The sequence below is a fragment of the Aethalodelphis obliquidens genome, unplaced genomic scaffold, assembly GCF_003676395.1.
Source record: "Aethalodelphis obliquidens isolate GAN/ISIS:26980383/991018 unplaced genomic scaffold, ASM367639v1 scaffold36, whole genome shotgun sequence".
Classification (NCBI taxonomy): domain Eukaryota; kingdom Metazoa; phylum Chordata; class Mammalia; order Artiodactyla; family Delphinidae; genus Aethalodelphis; species Aethalodelphis obliquidens.
Window position 1 is genome coordinate 15,683,479 of NW_020837980.1, and position 15,649 is coordinate 15,699,127.

Below are 15,649 nucleotides of genomic sequence, written 5' to 3' on the forward strand. Positions count from 1 at the left end.
AAAAAAAAAAAAAAAAAAAGTACAGCAAAAAACTTTTGTTATTCTGGTTTATAATCAATACAGGTTTCCCCTACTAGCTGAAAGTAGAGGGCTCCTAGGAAACCTTTGGTCAGCCGAACTGGCACAAAGAGAAAAGTATCACCCACTTTCCGAAAGTTCTCATTATGCCATTTCACTTTTATGGAAGACCTATATTAGTAGGTCTAGTAACTTTTCGTAAAAGCAAAAATTCTTTTGAATTTCTTTCCGTTCGTGAAAACAGGTACTAATGCAGGCATTTCATAAGTGAAGTGGCGTAAGGTCACCAAGTGCAGTGGGATACCTATACTCAGTGGAAGATAATAAATTCATCATGTGTAAGATCAGAATTACATAAAAATAATTATTTTCATATTATCTTTCTTCCCTAGTACCTAGAATATTACATATACACACAGAGGCAGCTATGGTGTAAAGCAAAGAATAAAGACCTTGTACTCAGGTGTTCTGGATTTGAATCATTACCTATGAAGTGAAAATAACAACTCACCCCAAAGGATTACTGGGAGAATTAAGAGGTAATGTTTGCAAAAGTATCACAGTAAACCTAAAGAAATATACATATACTAAGTATTAAAGAGAAAAAACATTGGATTCAGATATAAAATCCACACTAATTTAAAATATGGCACAAATCAATTTTACAGTTAAGAAGAAATCTCTAGTTAACTCCACTTGGGAAATCCCCTGCAGAAATCTAATAACTTTTAATTCTGTTCTTACCTAATCTTCAATGCCCTTCTGTCTCTCAAAAAATAAACAACAAAAGGGATTCTGGAAAGGTAATTCAAGTTGTTTCTCACCTGAAATCTATAGACTCCTTAAACTGCCTTGTTTATAACTAAAGAGATTCCAGTTCTCAGGAAACTATAAAAAGAGGTCCCAAAATTAGAAATCCAAAAAAAACAAACCAAAAAAAGACAAAAGACAAAAAAGTTACCTGAAATCAACAAAAGATAATTATCAAAATTTTTCTCCATCTTCCTTTCTTTCTTTCTCTCTCTCTCTCTCTCTTTCTTTTTCTTTCTACACCTAAAGATCACATCAAGAGACAGGATTGTTTTTTAAACCCAGGAAGCCAAAGTAAGCCCAAAGACTAGAGTGTGAGAGCTGGGGTTTTCAAAAATACAGAGAGACAAGAAAAAGAAAACAAACCAACCGACAAAAAAAAAACCCTGACCGCTTGGAGCTCACTCCCAGGTCCCCACCCCATGATGCTCTGAGGCACATCAGCACACCTACCTGAAGAAATCCCAGAGGAAGGCTGCCTTTAAGATGCCACCCCAGAAAATTTCTTATTCAGTTACATCTAAGCTTACTCTCATAATCCACCAAAGTTTGGATATTTCCATTCTCCCTCAGGATAAACTTCATCTTCCCCCAAACAAACTGCAATGCTTAAGATGTGGGTTATGCAACAAGACCTACTGTATAGCACAGGGAACTCTGCTCAATATTACATAACAACCTAAATGGGAAAAGAATTTGAAAAAGAATAGATACATGTATGTGTGTATATATATATATATATATATATATATAAAACTGAATCACTTTGCTGTACACTTGAAACTAACACAACATTGTTAACCAACTATACTCCAATATAAAATAAAAAGTTAAAAAAGAAGATATAGGTTATGGTAATAAAACAAAAATCTTTCACACAGACACAGGCAAATCAAAGCTAAGAAAGTCACAGTAAAATTTTTCACTAGCTATCGACTTGCCTTCTCTTACATCACAGATCGAGTGCCCCAGGCAGCACCAATAGACCAATTGCAGTGGTGAAGCACGTAGTGTCAGCACCAAACCATCTAGGTGTGAATTCTGGCTCTGCCACGTTAGCTCTGCCTAACTGGCTTTTGGCAAGTTACTTCAAACTCTCTATACCTCAGTTTGCACATCTGTAGAACAGAGATCATAATAAAATCTTCACAGGGCTGTTGTGAAGACTAAATGAGATAATGCAAAAAGCACTCAGTATAGTACCTGGCACAAAACTAAAGCTCTATGGTAACCACCATCATTATACCCAGCACCTAGGCATAGTGTCTAGTGTTAAATAAAGAATTATTGTGCAAGCAAACCATGCTTTGCCTAACTTTAAAGTTTAAGATTCCAGTCAAAAAAATTTTTTTTAACTTTTCTAAGATAACTTTGCAGTGGAAAAATCACCACCCCCAAACTCAGAAGCATTCTACACCAAAGTTATGCCTTAGCACAAGTGGCAGAAATGAGCTACTTACATTTTGATTCTCATCTAAGTTCTTAAAGGGAAAATAAAAGTTACAAGGCCAAGACGGCCAGAACTCTGTTACGGCAACTCATTTAAGGTACAGTTTAGGCACAACTATCTAATTTCTTAAATAGACAAACATAAATGCAAAGTAACTGCATATCACATTTGCACTTATTTTAATTGTAGTTTTGGCTTGATGCCCAGCTAGGGATCAGACCTAGCTCTGTGAAGACAGGGACTACCCTTGTCCATCTTGTATCCCCAGAGCCCAGGGTAATACTACCCAGTTGACAATCGGTACTCAATAACTACTTTTTGGATGAATAACAGTGCTTTGTAAAATACAAAATCCCGTCTTCCTTCTTGGTTTGGCAACTAATCCAGAACTGATCTCGTTTATCTGCATTTTAAGCAAATAAACTGCCCCTTCTGTTTGTTCTGACTTGGATTACAAAAAATGCCCCTACAGAGCAAAACATTCCTCAGTAATCATGGTCCCTGATCATTCGAATTGTGGATATATGCCTAAAACAATCTCTTTTTACTGCAACACAGGAAATTCGTAGAATTGTCCCCATCCCGTCCCAGTTAAAAATCAGTTTTCAATTAGTTTTTTTCTGTTTTTCAGTTATCTTTGTAAATTTCCTTTCTGAACACAAGACCTTACAGATATACAGACAGATGCAAAGCAGAGACTCTTAGAAGTCACCTAATACAAACACCCCCATTTTCCAGATGCCTCCAAAGAAAATCACATTTGAAAGGAAGCCACACTGCCAACATCCTTCGTAAGCCTCCTGAGATCTCTTTAAAGACAGAAGTAACAAAATTGAATTGTAACGTTATTCAGAAAAGAGGGAGAAGGTAGAGACTGCACAGCACCTGTCCACACACAAGGGCCCGGGTGGACACCCCAGTGCTCCCAAGCAAGGAGTAGTTCTAAATTCACTCCTGCATTCAGCAGGCATGTTTGTGGGCCTTCCGTGTGCCAGACACTATCCTAACTGCCTGGGATACATCAATGAAGAAAAGAAAGATCACTGCCCCTGTTGCAACTACATTTTAGGCAAAACTTAACAAGCATCTAGCAGAATAAGGAAAAGAACATCATCGGTCCATTTTAATAGAATGCAAAGGGCCAGAAGCACTCCATAGAGCCCTAAAGATCTTTAAGCCAGTGGTTCTCCAATATGAGTGCATTTCAGAACCACTTTAAAACCACCAGAATGCCAGGGCCCACCCCCAGAGTTTCTGACTCATTAAGAGATCAATGTGGCCTGAGAATTTGCATTTCTAATGAGCTGTCACCTAACGTTAATGCTGTAGGTCCCAGAACCACACTCTGAGAACCGCTGATCTACTGTTCAAAGAAAGCAAGTAGCCGGGCCAAAGCCACAGGCTGGAGCTAGACCAGATTTAGGGTTCTTTTTCCTTCTGATTCCAAACTGGTCAAGCCTTCTCCATAGGAGGACACAGCTGTCACCTACCCACTTAATGGCAAACACTGCCCAAAGAAACAGGTTTTTAGCTTTATGTATAAGTTGGAGAAAATCAGAAATTAATGTTTTAAGTAGAAAATATCTTAAACAGATAGGATTGATCACTAAACACTGACACAAAAATGAACATTAGAGGGTCTGTTCTTTCTTTCTCATGTCCAGTGGGTCCATAAAAGAATGTTTTCCTTGAAGTTTTTATCATGAGGGTCAGATTCAGTCTCAAATGAACCTATTTATTAAAAAAAAAAAGTCTATTAACAAGAAGTATATACATGCACTACAATATAAATTAGTGACTGTATCAGTAATAATTTTAGTTCTTTTGTTCCAACTGTATTTTCTAAAATTTTTACAATAAACATGAATTCCTTCGTAATAAGGGAATAAAAGTTTATTTCTTTAAAAAAGTTAGTGTTTATTTTAAAAGACTTTTAATTAGAAAACTCTATAAAAGGCATCAACTAATAAACTGCATAAATTAATACTGAATGATTTTTTTTCCTAGTACATAAATATTTCAAATAATTTATTTTAGGCCAAATCTCTGTCTGGATTAATGATTAATACCAGTGAAGGAAAAACACCCTAGAAATATATCTGATGTTATTTAAACAAAGAGAATAAAACAAAACTATGATCATTTAAATAGCTGCATAAAAATCACATTTACTATTATTCTACATAGCAATTGATTTTTGTCTATACTGTTACTTTTCAACAAATGAATGGATGTGATTCCAATTCTTGCAAATAAAGTAAAAAAAGTTCTATGTCAACTATACCTCAATAAGAAAAAGAAAGAGAAAAAGGTTTGTGTTTCTTGAAAGAAAAATAAACTGCTAAGTTTGGGGGAAATAACAGTGCATCAAATGGCGAACAAAGTCACACAGCCATACCCTGAAGATACCAAGATGACTAAGACCCACAGCCCATCCCTATCCCCCATCTTTCTGGATCTTCCAATCTAGGGAACTCCTTTATTACTGAAGTCCACATTCCAAAGATAGAACTAGAGTTTAAAATATAACCTGCTAAAGGGCAGTGAGTAAAGGCGAATCAGTTCGGTGAGGCAATCACCTGCCTTTATAAAGACAAGCTCTTACCATTCGACAGAAGTTCTGGACCATCTCATGAAGCCTAGACTCTAGTTAGAACAGTCACTTTTAAAGAAAAAAGTGTACCCGTAAGACTTACATACAATTTATAGCTAATTTTCTCAAAACTGGCCCCTAAAAACAGAATTCACCTTTTAACACTATTACTGTACATACTTACTTGGTACATTGTGAGTACCTAGTAAACTATTACATACTTATTATATATCTATAATACTATTATATACTTACTATGTACTCACAATGTGCCAAACAATTAACATCCTCTCATTTAATCTCCAAACCAATTTATGAGGTAAGTGCTATTATAATCATTTTACAGATTAAGAAATTTAAGCACAGAGTGATTAAGTTATTTGCCCAAAGTCACAGAGCTAAACTGAAGATCCAGGATACCGATATGCAAGCTATAATACTTAAACTGAGATCCTTAACCTTTGGCTCCATCATGGTTTTGCTATGTTTGAATTGCGAATTTTTCACATTTTGGGAAATCAAAACTAAGTTTTCTTGCCAGAAATATTTTAGAACATCAATGAAATGAAATAAATGAGGAAATAATCCAAGCATTTTTAGAAGTCGCTGTACTTCTAAAAATCATACAATTTACATTAAGTTACATAGTCCAGAGACAACTTTTCCAACAGCACGATCACTCTGGGGATACGGCTGTGTTAGCAACTACCTATGGAAACCCGGCATTAAATCGCACAAGATAATTCTATTAGGAGCGTGGAAGGGAGGTTTTCATCTGGTTTGTCTGGGGGTCTTTGGGTTTTTTTTGTTGTTGCTGTTCCTCGCAACCAGGTGAGCTAATGAGTTGGAAGATAAAAGTCTAATCCATTCCTATTCCTTCCGCTTATAAATATAAGGCTTGTGAGTCAAGGTTTGCGGGGTCCACGTGCGCAGGGGCTGTGTCTCCCAGGTGCGGCCCCCAAGCCTACGCCCCCCGCCCCGGGGAGCACGCGCCCAGGGACCCCTGGCCAGGGCACCAGGCGGCGCGAGGCTCGAAGAGACAGGGGACCGGGAGCAACGGAGAGGGGAGAGAGCGACCGCGGGCCCTTACCGAGCTCCGTGCCTCCCTGGTGCGCCGACATGGTAGGTCCGCCACTGCACCGCCCGCCCCCGCGCGCCCGCTAGCCCGCCTGCCTTAGCTCTGCCCTTCCTGCTTCCGCGCGCGCGCGCGCCTGCGCCGCACGCCCCGCCCTCTCCGCTCTGGGGGCGGAGCCCCCGGCCGGGCCGCGGAGGCGGGATCCCGGGTCCTTTTCTCTGCCAGGAAAATCCATTGCGCGCACTCCTCGGTCCTCTCCACCAGGTGCGGAACTCGCGTACTAACTCCCGTAAACCATGCTGCCAGAACTAGTGGTGAAACCCTTAAGTTGCTGACTGTACTGAATAAAAGCATTTGGAGACTTTTCACAGTAGGATTACAGAACAAGAAGGGAGAGGATCCTTCCAATTACTGCCTGAGACCAGAGGTCGAGGACCCCACACCTGAAACAGGAGCGGTGATCCCTTAGCCTGGTAAGGGCGGCCAACCAGCAAACTGGGGCCCGGTGCCATGTGACTTCTACGCTTGGCTTCCTGAAGAGAAGCAACTCTGTGGCCTGGAAAACCAGGGGGCCTAGGAGTGGGAAGAACTGGGGTCTCAGCTTTGCTCTGGCAGCGATTAAGTGTGACACTGGGCCATCAACTGCCCTTCTAAGCTTCATTTTCCTTATCTGTAAGAAAGCACCTTGACAACATCTTTTCTTTTTAATTATTTATTTATTTTTGGCTGTGTTGGGTCTTCGTTGCTGCGTGCAGGCTTTCTCTAGTTGCGGCAAATGGGGGCTACTCTTCGTTGCGGTGCACGGGCTTCTCATTGCGGTGGCTTCTCTTGTTGCAGAGCATGGCCACTAGGTGGGCAGGCTTCAGTAGTTGTGGCTCGCAGGCTCAGTAGTTATGGCGCACGGGCTTAGTTGCTCCGCAACATGTGGGATCTTCCCTGACCAGGGCTCGAACTTGTGTCCCCTGCGTTGGCAGGCGGATTCTTAAGCACTGCGCCACCAGGGAAGTCCCTTGACAACATCTTGGAGCTCTAAAATTCTCATTCTGTGATACTAAGAATTTTTTCAGGCTTTTTTTGTGAGCAGGAGGTTAAAGTTATCTGGAGTCACTCAACACAGGCTACTAATCAACTCTGTACTCACGGTCAGAGACAGCTCCACTCTGCTGAAAGAAGGAACTCTCTTAGTTATGGCTTGTTTACCATGAGCCAGTTACTATGCTAGGTACTTTCAGAGAGATAGCATTCGAATCCCAGAACAATCCTGCCAAGTATATACTGTATCTCCATTGCTCTACCTACAGACACCAAAGTTATGAACAGAGGCATCCTGATGTAATGGAGCAGACTCCAAACGGGTCCAACTCGATACACCAACAATTCCACCTAATGACTAGCTGGTTCCAGGAATGTTACTGCCTGTAAAATTGGGATGTTCAAAATAGATTTGACTTGCAAAGGTGCTGTACATGTGTAAAGCATCTAGTACAACACACTTCATGGCACATAGTAGGAGCTCAACAAATGGAAGCTACGATTGTTACTGTCAGCTTCACACAGCAATTATAGGCTACATAGGAAAGGTAATCCCAGTCTTTTCCCCCCACACGTAGCTGCCTCTCAGCCTTGTCAGCACAAAGCCATTGCCAAACATTTTGAAAGTGTCTACATCCCATTCATTTATATAATAGCATTTTACCTATTTCTGTCTTCACCCTGAAAGCCCCGAGCTGGCCTAGCATTCACAGCTAGACCACCGTGTTCCGCAGTAGAACGTAAAACAATTTCACAGAACACCAACATCAGCCAAGGCCATTGTGCCCCTGATAAAAAACAAGACCCCTCGTAATCACGTCTGAACACAAAAAATGACCGTTGTCCAAACCACAAAAATGACCAAACAGCCCCCTAATCCTGGCTGTTATAAGTGACTGTCACTTCTTTACTTGTCAGTTTTAGCCTCACCCCATTCTTCTTGTATTTTAGATAAGAATTAAAATGCCCTGTCGGAATTATCACCCCTTCCTGCCAACATCAATGCAGAGCAATGGCCCACTTCCTTGAACTTTCCCCAAATCACCAGACACAAGCCCAAATCCTAAGTCATTTCTGACACCCTCTAACTGAGACATCTCACAGTTCCCCTGGTGAGTATTCTCCCTTACTGCAGCAAGTCAGTAAACCCAAATTTATTCCTGGTGATCTTTGGCTGGAGAGGCCAGAAATCCCTAAAAGATACAAAGGCAATAAATGGAATTCTATTTTTTAGAGGCAGATAACAACTCTAAGCCAGATTCCAAGCCATGCATTATGCATTCATGGATAATGTAAATGTATTAAAAGAAACCAAAAAAAGCTGTGAGATCCTAACTTAGTTGGAAAACCAGAATCAGGACAGCCTCCTGTAGCAAACATTTTTGCAATATATCTGACAAGAATTTCTCAAGGATTTTTTCTAAAACTGGCCTGTTGCACAGTACTAATCTGGAATTAATCTCTACAGTTTGAACGTATGTCAAATTGGCAGCATTCAGAGACACTAGGGATGGAATGCAAAAAGTGAGGGTTTTTTTAGTGAAGAAATGTTGCTAAGTTTCACTTTGTGGACTTCCCTTTTAAATTTATTGCTTTCTGAAACTTCTGAAGTATCCATCCTTAAGGTAAGGCCTCTTAGCTCTTTGGACCACTACTACATTGGAATCTCCAAAAAGTTTTTTTCCTGAAACATATTCTACGCTTCACCACAGCCCTACTGAATCAGAATCTCTAGGACCAGGCTTCCCTGGTGGTGCAGTGGTTGAGAATCTGCCTGCCAATGCAGGGGATACGGGTTCGAGCCCTGGTCTGGGAAGATCCCACATGCCGCGGAACAACTGGGCCCGTGAGCCACAACTACTGAGCCTGCGCGTCTGGAGCCTGTGCTCCGCAACAAGAGAGGCCGCGACAGTGAGAGGCCCGTGCACCACGATGAAGAGTGGCCCCCGGGCTTCCCTGGTGGCGCAGTGGTTGAGAGTCCGCCTGCCGATGCAGGGGACGCGGGTTCGTGCCCCGGTCTGGGAAGATCCCACATGCCGCGCAGCGGCTGGGTCCGTGAGCCATGGCCGCTGAGCCTGCGCGTCCGGAGACTGTGCTCCGCAACAGGAGTGGAAAAAGAGTGGACCCCGCTTGCCACAACTAGAGAAAGCCCTCGCACAGAAACAAAGACCCAACACAGCCAAAAATAAATAAATAAATTTATATTAAAAAAAAAAAAGAATCTCTAGGACCTTGGAATCTGTATTCTTAACAGATTCCCTCAGATGATGTTTATGGAAGCTAAATGCAAAGAATCACCAGCCTAGAGGCAGAGAAGCTATGCATGCAATCTGGAGCTAAAGACCAAACTGGCTCTTACAAGAGTAACATTGTCTTTATTGTATTCTTTTAACCCATTTTGCATGCCATTCCTTTTTGTGGATATGTTTTTAAATAAAAAGTTACTGGATAAATTACTTATCTTCCCACCCCCACTTCTCCTTCAGTGAAAATTAAAGCTCTAAGAATATGTCATATTTATCTTGAAACCTCAAGAACATACCTGGCCTGGAAGACAGGAATAATCCAAAAGTTAAAGGTCAAAGGGCATGAACTATTGGGTTGGCCAAAATGTTCATTCAGTTTTTTCCGTAAGATGGCTCTAGTGGCACTTAGTTGTCTTTAACTTCATGCAAAACAATTTTGTGGGACTTCCCTGGTGGCACAGTGGTTAAGAATCCGCCTGCCAATGCAGGGGACATGAGTGCGAGCCCTGGTCCGGGAAGATCCCACATGCCGCGGAGCAACTAAGCCCGTGCGCCACAACTACTGAGCCCGCGTGCCACAGCTACCGAAGCCTGCGCATCTAGAGCCCGCACACTGCAACGAAGAGTAACCCCTGCTCGCCGCAACTAGAGAAAGCCCGCGCACGGCAACAAAGACCCAACGCAGCCAAAATTAATTAAAAAAAAAAAAAAAAAAAAAAGACCCACAGTTTTTTTAAGATTGTATGTGACAGCTGTCCTATCAGCATGCATTTAAAAAAAGACATCAAGGGGCTTCCCTGGTGGCGCAGTGGTTGAGAGTCCTCCTGCCGATGCACGGGATGCGGGATCGTGCACCGGTCCGGGAGGATCCCACATGCCGTGGAGCGGCTGGGCCCGTGAGCCATGGCCGCTGGGCCTGCGCGTCCAGAGCCTGTGCTCCGCAACGGGAGAGGCCACAGCGGTGAGAGGCCCGCGTACTGCAAACAAACAAAAAAAGGCATCAAAATTGGTGAATTTTTGTATACCTATTTTAATATTGAAGATGGAAGAAAAAAAGCAACATTTTCAGCATAATATGCTTTATTATTTCAAGAAAGGTAAAATGCAACTGAAATGCAAAAAAAGATTTGTGCAGTGTGTGGAGAAGGTGCTGTGACTGATGGAACGTGTCAAAAGTAGTTTGTGAATTTCTCCCTGGTCTATGCTCCACAGTCGGGTAGAACAGTTGAAGTTGATAGTGATCAAATCGAGACATTAACTGAGAACAATCAACGTTATACCACGTGGGAGATAGCTGGCATACTCAAAATATCCAAATCAAGCATTGAAAATCATTTGCAACAGCTTGGTTATGTTGATCGCTTTGATGTTTAGTTTCCACGTAAGTTAAGCAAAAAAAAAAAAAACCTTCTTGACCATATTTCTGCATGCGATTCTCTACTTAAACGTAATGAAAATGTTTCATTTTTAAAACAAATTGTGACAGGCGATGAAAATGGATACTGTACAATTATGTGGAACGGAAGAGATCGTGGGGCAAGTGAAATAAAATACCACCAAACGATTAATTCCAACAAGTACTAGTTAGACCAACTTAAAGCAGCACTCGACAAAAAGCGTCCAGAATTAGTCAACAGAAAACGCGTAATCTTCCATCAGGATAATGCAAGACCACATGTTTCTGTTTTTTTGTTTGTTTGTTTGTTTTTTGCGGTACGCGGGCCTCTCACTCTTGTGGCCTCTCCCGTTGCGGAGCACAGGCTCCGGACGCACAGGCTCAGCGGCTATGGCTCACGGGCCCAGCCGCTCCGCGGCATGTGGGATCTTTCCAGACCGGGGCACGAACCCGTATCCCCTGCATCAGCAGGCGGACTCTCAACCACTGTGTCACCAGGGAAGCCCGCTAGACCGCGTGTTTCTTTGATGATCAGGCAAAACCTGTTACAGCTTGGCTGAGAAGTTCTGATTCATCTGCCGTATTCACCAGATGTCGCATCTTTGGATTTCCATTTATTTCGGTCTTTACAAAATTCTCTTAATGAAAAAAAGTCCAATTCCCTGGAAGACTGTAAAAGGCATATGGAACACTTCTTTGCTCAAAAAGATAAAAAGTTTTGGGAAGATGGAATTACAAAGTTGCCTGAAAAATGGCAGAAGGTAGTGGAACAAAAGGGTAAATATGTTGTTCAATGAAGTTCTTGGTGAAAATGAAGACTGTGTCTTTTATTTTTACTTAAAAACCGAAGGCTTTATGATTTCTTAGAGCAGTCCTTCACAGGTTCCTTAGGTAAAAATTCACTTAGGTTATGGACTGTCAACAGTATTTCTAAATCGGACGGGGGAAAGTGTAGAAACAGGGAGGACTAGGGGAGAGTATGAATATTAGAGTCAAAATATTTCAGAACTGCAGAGAGACTTCTAGAACATCTAGTTCCTACTTCATGGTGAAATAAGAAAAATAAGAATTATACTGAGTCTTTTATGAAGTTTTATTCAATTTAAAGAACAGTCCTGACACTATGCCCTTCACTACCAACTTGGATTTTAAAATGACCTTTCTTTCATGAATATTGTGCTGGTAGATGTTTTCATAGCCTCACTTGGCAAAATTAGAGGCAGACCACTCAGTCTTGCCATCGACCCCCACCTAACCCGCCCCGCCTTTTTAATCTATTTTTCCACCAAATCCCAAAGTTGGGAAATCACTGATAAATACATAACACTAGCTAATATTAAGTGCTTCGTATGAGTTAAGCCCATTCCATCAATTATTTGATCCCTCCCCACCAAATCTGTTCAAACCCAGGCAATATAACCTACAGACCACACACTTACTGTTCCAACTATTTCTTTGAAGCCAAACTCATTAGACAAGTCATTTAACCTCTAAAATAGTTTCCCATATGTATAATGTAGATACTACCTATCTCCACTGGGTTATTGGAGAGATTAAAAAAATACTATTTCTACACACATCTGTAAACTTTCACCAGTTCTCTTCCACTTGACCAAGTTCCATTCTCTCATTAATTATATAAAGTGATTCAACCTATAAAGGATGGTTACTGCTCATTAGCTATCATTTAGATGCACACTCCGGCCTTGTTTCCACAGGTAAATTTGTTAGATGCCTCATTTGTTTCTCCAAGAACTCTGTTGATTTTAAAGTCACACTGATCTAGGTGACACTGTCACACTGTGCATTCCTATAGCTAAGCAAAGAAAAGCTAAGCCTATCTGAGAATGTTCTTCCTCCAGTGATTCTTTTTCTTCAGGAATCCCCCTAGTGTGAGACCCACATGTAACTCAACAGAATCACTGTTTGTCCGAAAATATTCAGGTGTAAAACATCAGGTTCCTACAAGAGAAATATTTCCCCTTGGTCTGCATTTTCAATTCCCCATTCTGTCGCTCCATCCTGAACAGTTACATCCATTTGCCTCCACCTTCGTCTCAAAACCAGGCAGCTAAATTAATAATTCCATTGAATTTGAACTATTAACACATGTAACCTTTAAGTTATTATGGTACATCTTTACTATTTTGTAGACATTAAAACGAATATGTTGAACTTTACTGACATGAAAAATTCTCAAGAGAATTGACTGCGCTCAACCCTGGTTTCTTAGAAGAAACCTCTAGATGACATGGAGACGCAATGATTCGTAGGGTAAATTACTAAAACTTAGGCAGGATTTGAGCTACCATGACGTTAAGACAGAGAGGAAGTGCCAGAGGAAGAATGGAATGGGAAGCAGGGTGGAGATGGGGAGACTGTATCACACAAGCTGAAGTCCTCCTAGGTTATTGGACCTCAAGTCCGATAAAGCTGTACATGAATTCACTGGAGAGGCAAGTGCTCTGAGTAGGTTCCGGCCACGTCTGACTCTTCAGTGGAGAGGATGGTCTGCTGCATAACTGAAAAATAATCTTACTGGTCTGGTAAGATCTGGTGCTCATTTAGGGACTTGTTTCAACATCTATTGAGCACTTATGATGTACCAGCCACCTTTCTAAGCAAAGCAATATTGGTGAAGACAAAAAATATACGAGGTAATTTCAGACTGGTAAGAACTCTGCCCTAAAAATAGGGCAAAATAGCAAGTGACAAGAGGGTCACAGGACTTGAGACCTGAATCACAAGAAAGGGTCAGCCATGCATAAAGAGTGGCTCCAGTTGCAGAAATAGCAAGCCAAGTGAAAAGGCCTTGTGAAATGAAGCCACTGAGGCTAGAGCAGGACAAGCAAGGGAAAAATGAAAAATCATAAAGGCAGCAAGAGTCAGAAAATAGTAAAAACATGGTATAATAGGAAGACACTATGGATTTAAACGGGACAGTCACTCAGCCTCTTCAAGCCCTAAAGCAATTACCTTTCCTACTGTGTAGAAAATGGATGGGATGAGGGCAGGGTGGGGGAGTAGGGGCAAGAGGGGACAGTTAGGAAGGCACTGCAGCCGTCGACGTGAGAAACAGAGGGAGCCTGGTCTAGGGTGTTAACAGTGGACATGAGGCAAGTACAGACTCAGGAGAACCCACAGGACTTACATATAGACTAAAAATAGGGATAGGAGAACAGACTCAAGGACTTTATGTCTTTCAGTTTAGGCAGTGCCCATTATCAGAATGGGTAACAAGTTGGGGAAATAGGTTTGGTTGAGAAATTAAGATTTGTTTTCCACAGGTAAGTCTGAGATGCTTACTAAAGGTTAAGGTAGAACATCAACTATGCCATTAAACTCTGGTGCTCAGGGCAGCAGGCTGGATATATGAATTTGAAAGATTTCAGAAAACACTGAATCCCACAATGAGTTTTCCCTTTGGAGAGCAGAGCTAGAAAGTATAGACCAGACCTGAAGCAGAAAAGGAGGAACTGGCAAATTCAGAAGCAGTCAGAAAGATTTAAGTAAAACCAGGAGTGTGATAGAAGCTGTAGAGAAGTGAAAGAAATAAAGTATTTCAAAAACAAGGAAGTAGACAACTACTGAATGCTGCTGAAGGTTTAGTAAGATGAGAAAAGTGACCACTGGGTTAGAAGCACACAGGACACTTGAGACTTTGACAAATGCAATTTTCGTAAATATATACTTTAACTTTTTGCTAGATTTCTACTATAGGATTCTACCATTAGAAGGTCTGGTAAACAGACTAATGGCCCCCCAAAGATGTCCATATCCTAATCCCTGGAACCTGCGAATGTTGCCTTACATGGCAAAAGGGACTTTACAGACGGTAGTAAGTTAAGGATCTTAACTGAGTTTATCCAGGTGGGTCCAATGTAATCACAAACGTCCTTTTAATAAGTTAAAGAGGGTGGCAGGAGACTCAGAGATTTGAAGATGCTATGTTGCCAGCTTTGAAGACGGAGAAAGAGACCACAAGCCAAGGAATGCCAGTGGCCTCTGGAAGCTGGAAAAAGGAAATAGATTCTCTCCTAGTTTCCAGAAGGAATGCAGCTCTGCCAACACCTTGATTTTAGCTAACGATCATTAATCCGGCAAAAGCCAAAACCTAAAATGACTTGACTGCGTAACCAGAATCTAAAAACCTAAGAACTTGACAATATGGTCAACCAGAGATCTGACCAACATGAACTCGCTAATCACACAAGTATAAGTTATGGTATGACAGAGCTCCATGGCCTGAAATGCTTCAACTCATAAACTTAAAACAACTTTTACAGATTTCAAGCTATATGCCACCCAGTGATGGTGTAAGTATGCATCTGTATTTTCTTTTTTTTTTTACTCTGAGTTAACAGAATCATGTTCTTTTTTTGTTGCGGAGCATGGGGTCTAGAGCACAGGCTCAGTAGTTGTGGCGCACGGGCTTAGTTGCTCCGCGGCATGTGGGATCTTCCCGGACCAGGGCTCAAACCCGTGTCCCCTGCATTGGCAGATGGATTCTTAACCACTGCGCCACCAGGGAAGTCCCTGTATTTTCTTTTGACTTTTATGAAACCTGAATAGAAGAGACTTCCTTCGGTCATAAACTTCATAAATACCAAGCAATTTCAAAATGCCAACCTGGTGCATATAAATCTCAACTGTATTTAAAATAAGTCAGACTAGGATTAGAGTCTGTGGTACACTGACAATACTGCTGCTGCAAAGCAGAGAACCAGGCATGTAGCAAGTTGACAAGAAAACACCCTCACGCTGTGAGACTCTGTGTGAATTACCAGTCGGCTCTCCCCATGACACACCTCTCTTGGCCCTCTAAGGCAGTCACAGCCTACTGTGCTTTCCGCCAGTTTACCAGAAATCCTCAAAAACTTATTTTTTGGTTGGTTATTCCTTTTAAGGAAAGTTATCAAGGGTCATTCACAAGATAGAGAAAAAGCAATTTGGCAGAGATGTTATTTATTTCTCTAAAGTATTTACAAACTACTAGTTCAATATTCCTTCCATATTAAAAAATAAATGT

General features: G+C 41.5%; 1 protein-coding gene across 1 annotated transcript in view; it reads right to left on the reverse strand.

The window, feature by feature from the left end:
- Window positions 1-6,053, reverse strand: part of DERA (deoxyribose-phosphate aldolase) — a 112,340-nt gene extending 106,287 nt beyond the window's left edge. The window contains exon 1 of the mRNA XM_027129508.1: window positions 5,962-6,053. Within this exon, the coding sequence (XP_026985309.1) occupies window positions 5,962-5,992 (31 nt within the window). The 5' untranslated portion in view covers window positions 5,993-6,053. The remainder of the gene's footprint in view (window positions 1-5,961) is intronic.
- Window positions 6,054-15,649: the final 9,596 nt, after the last annotated feature.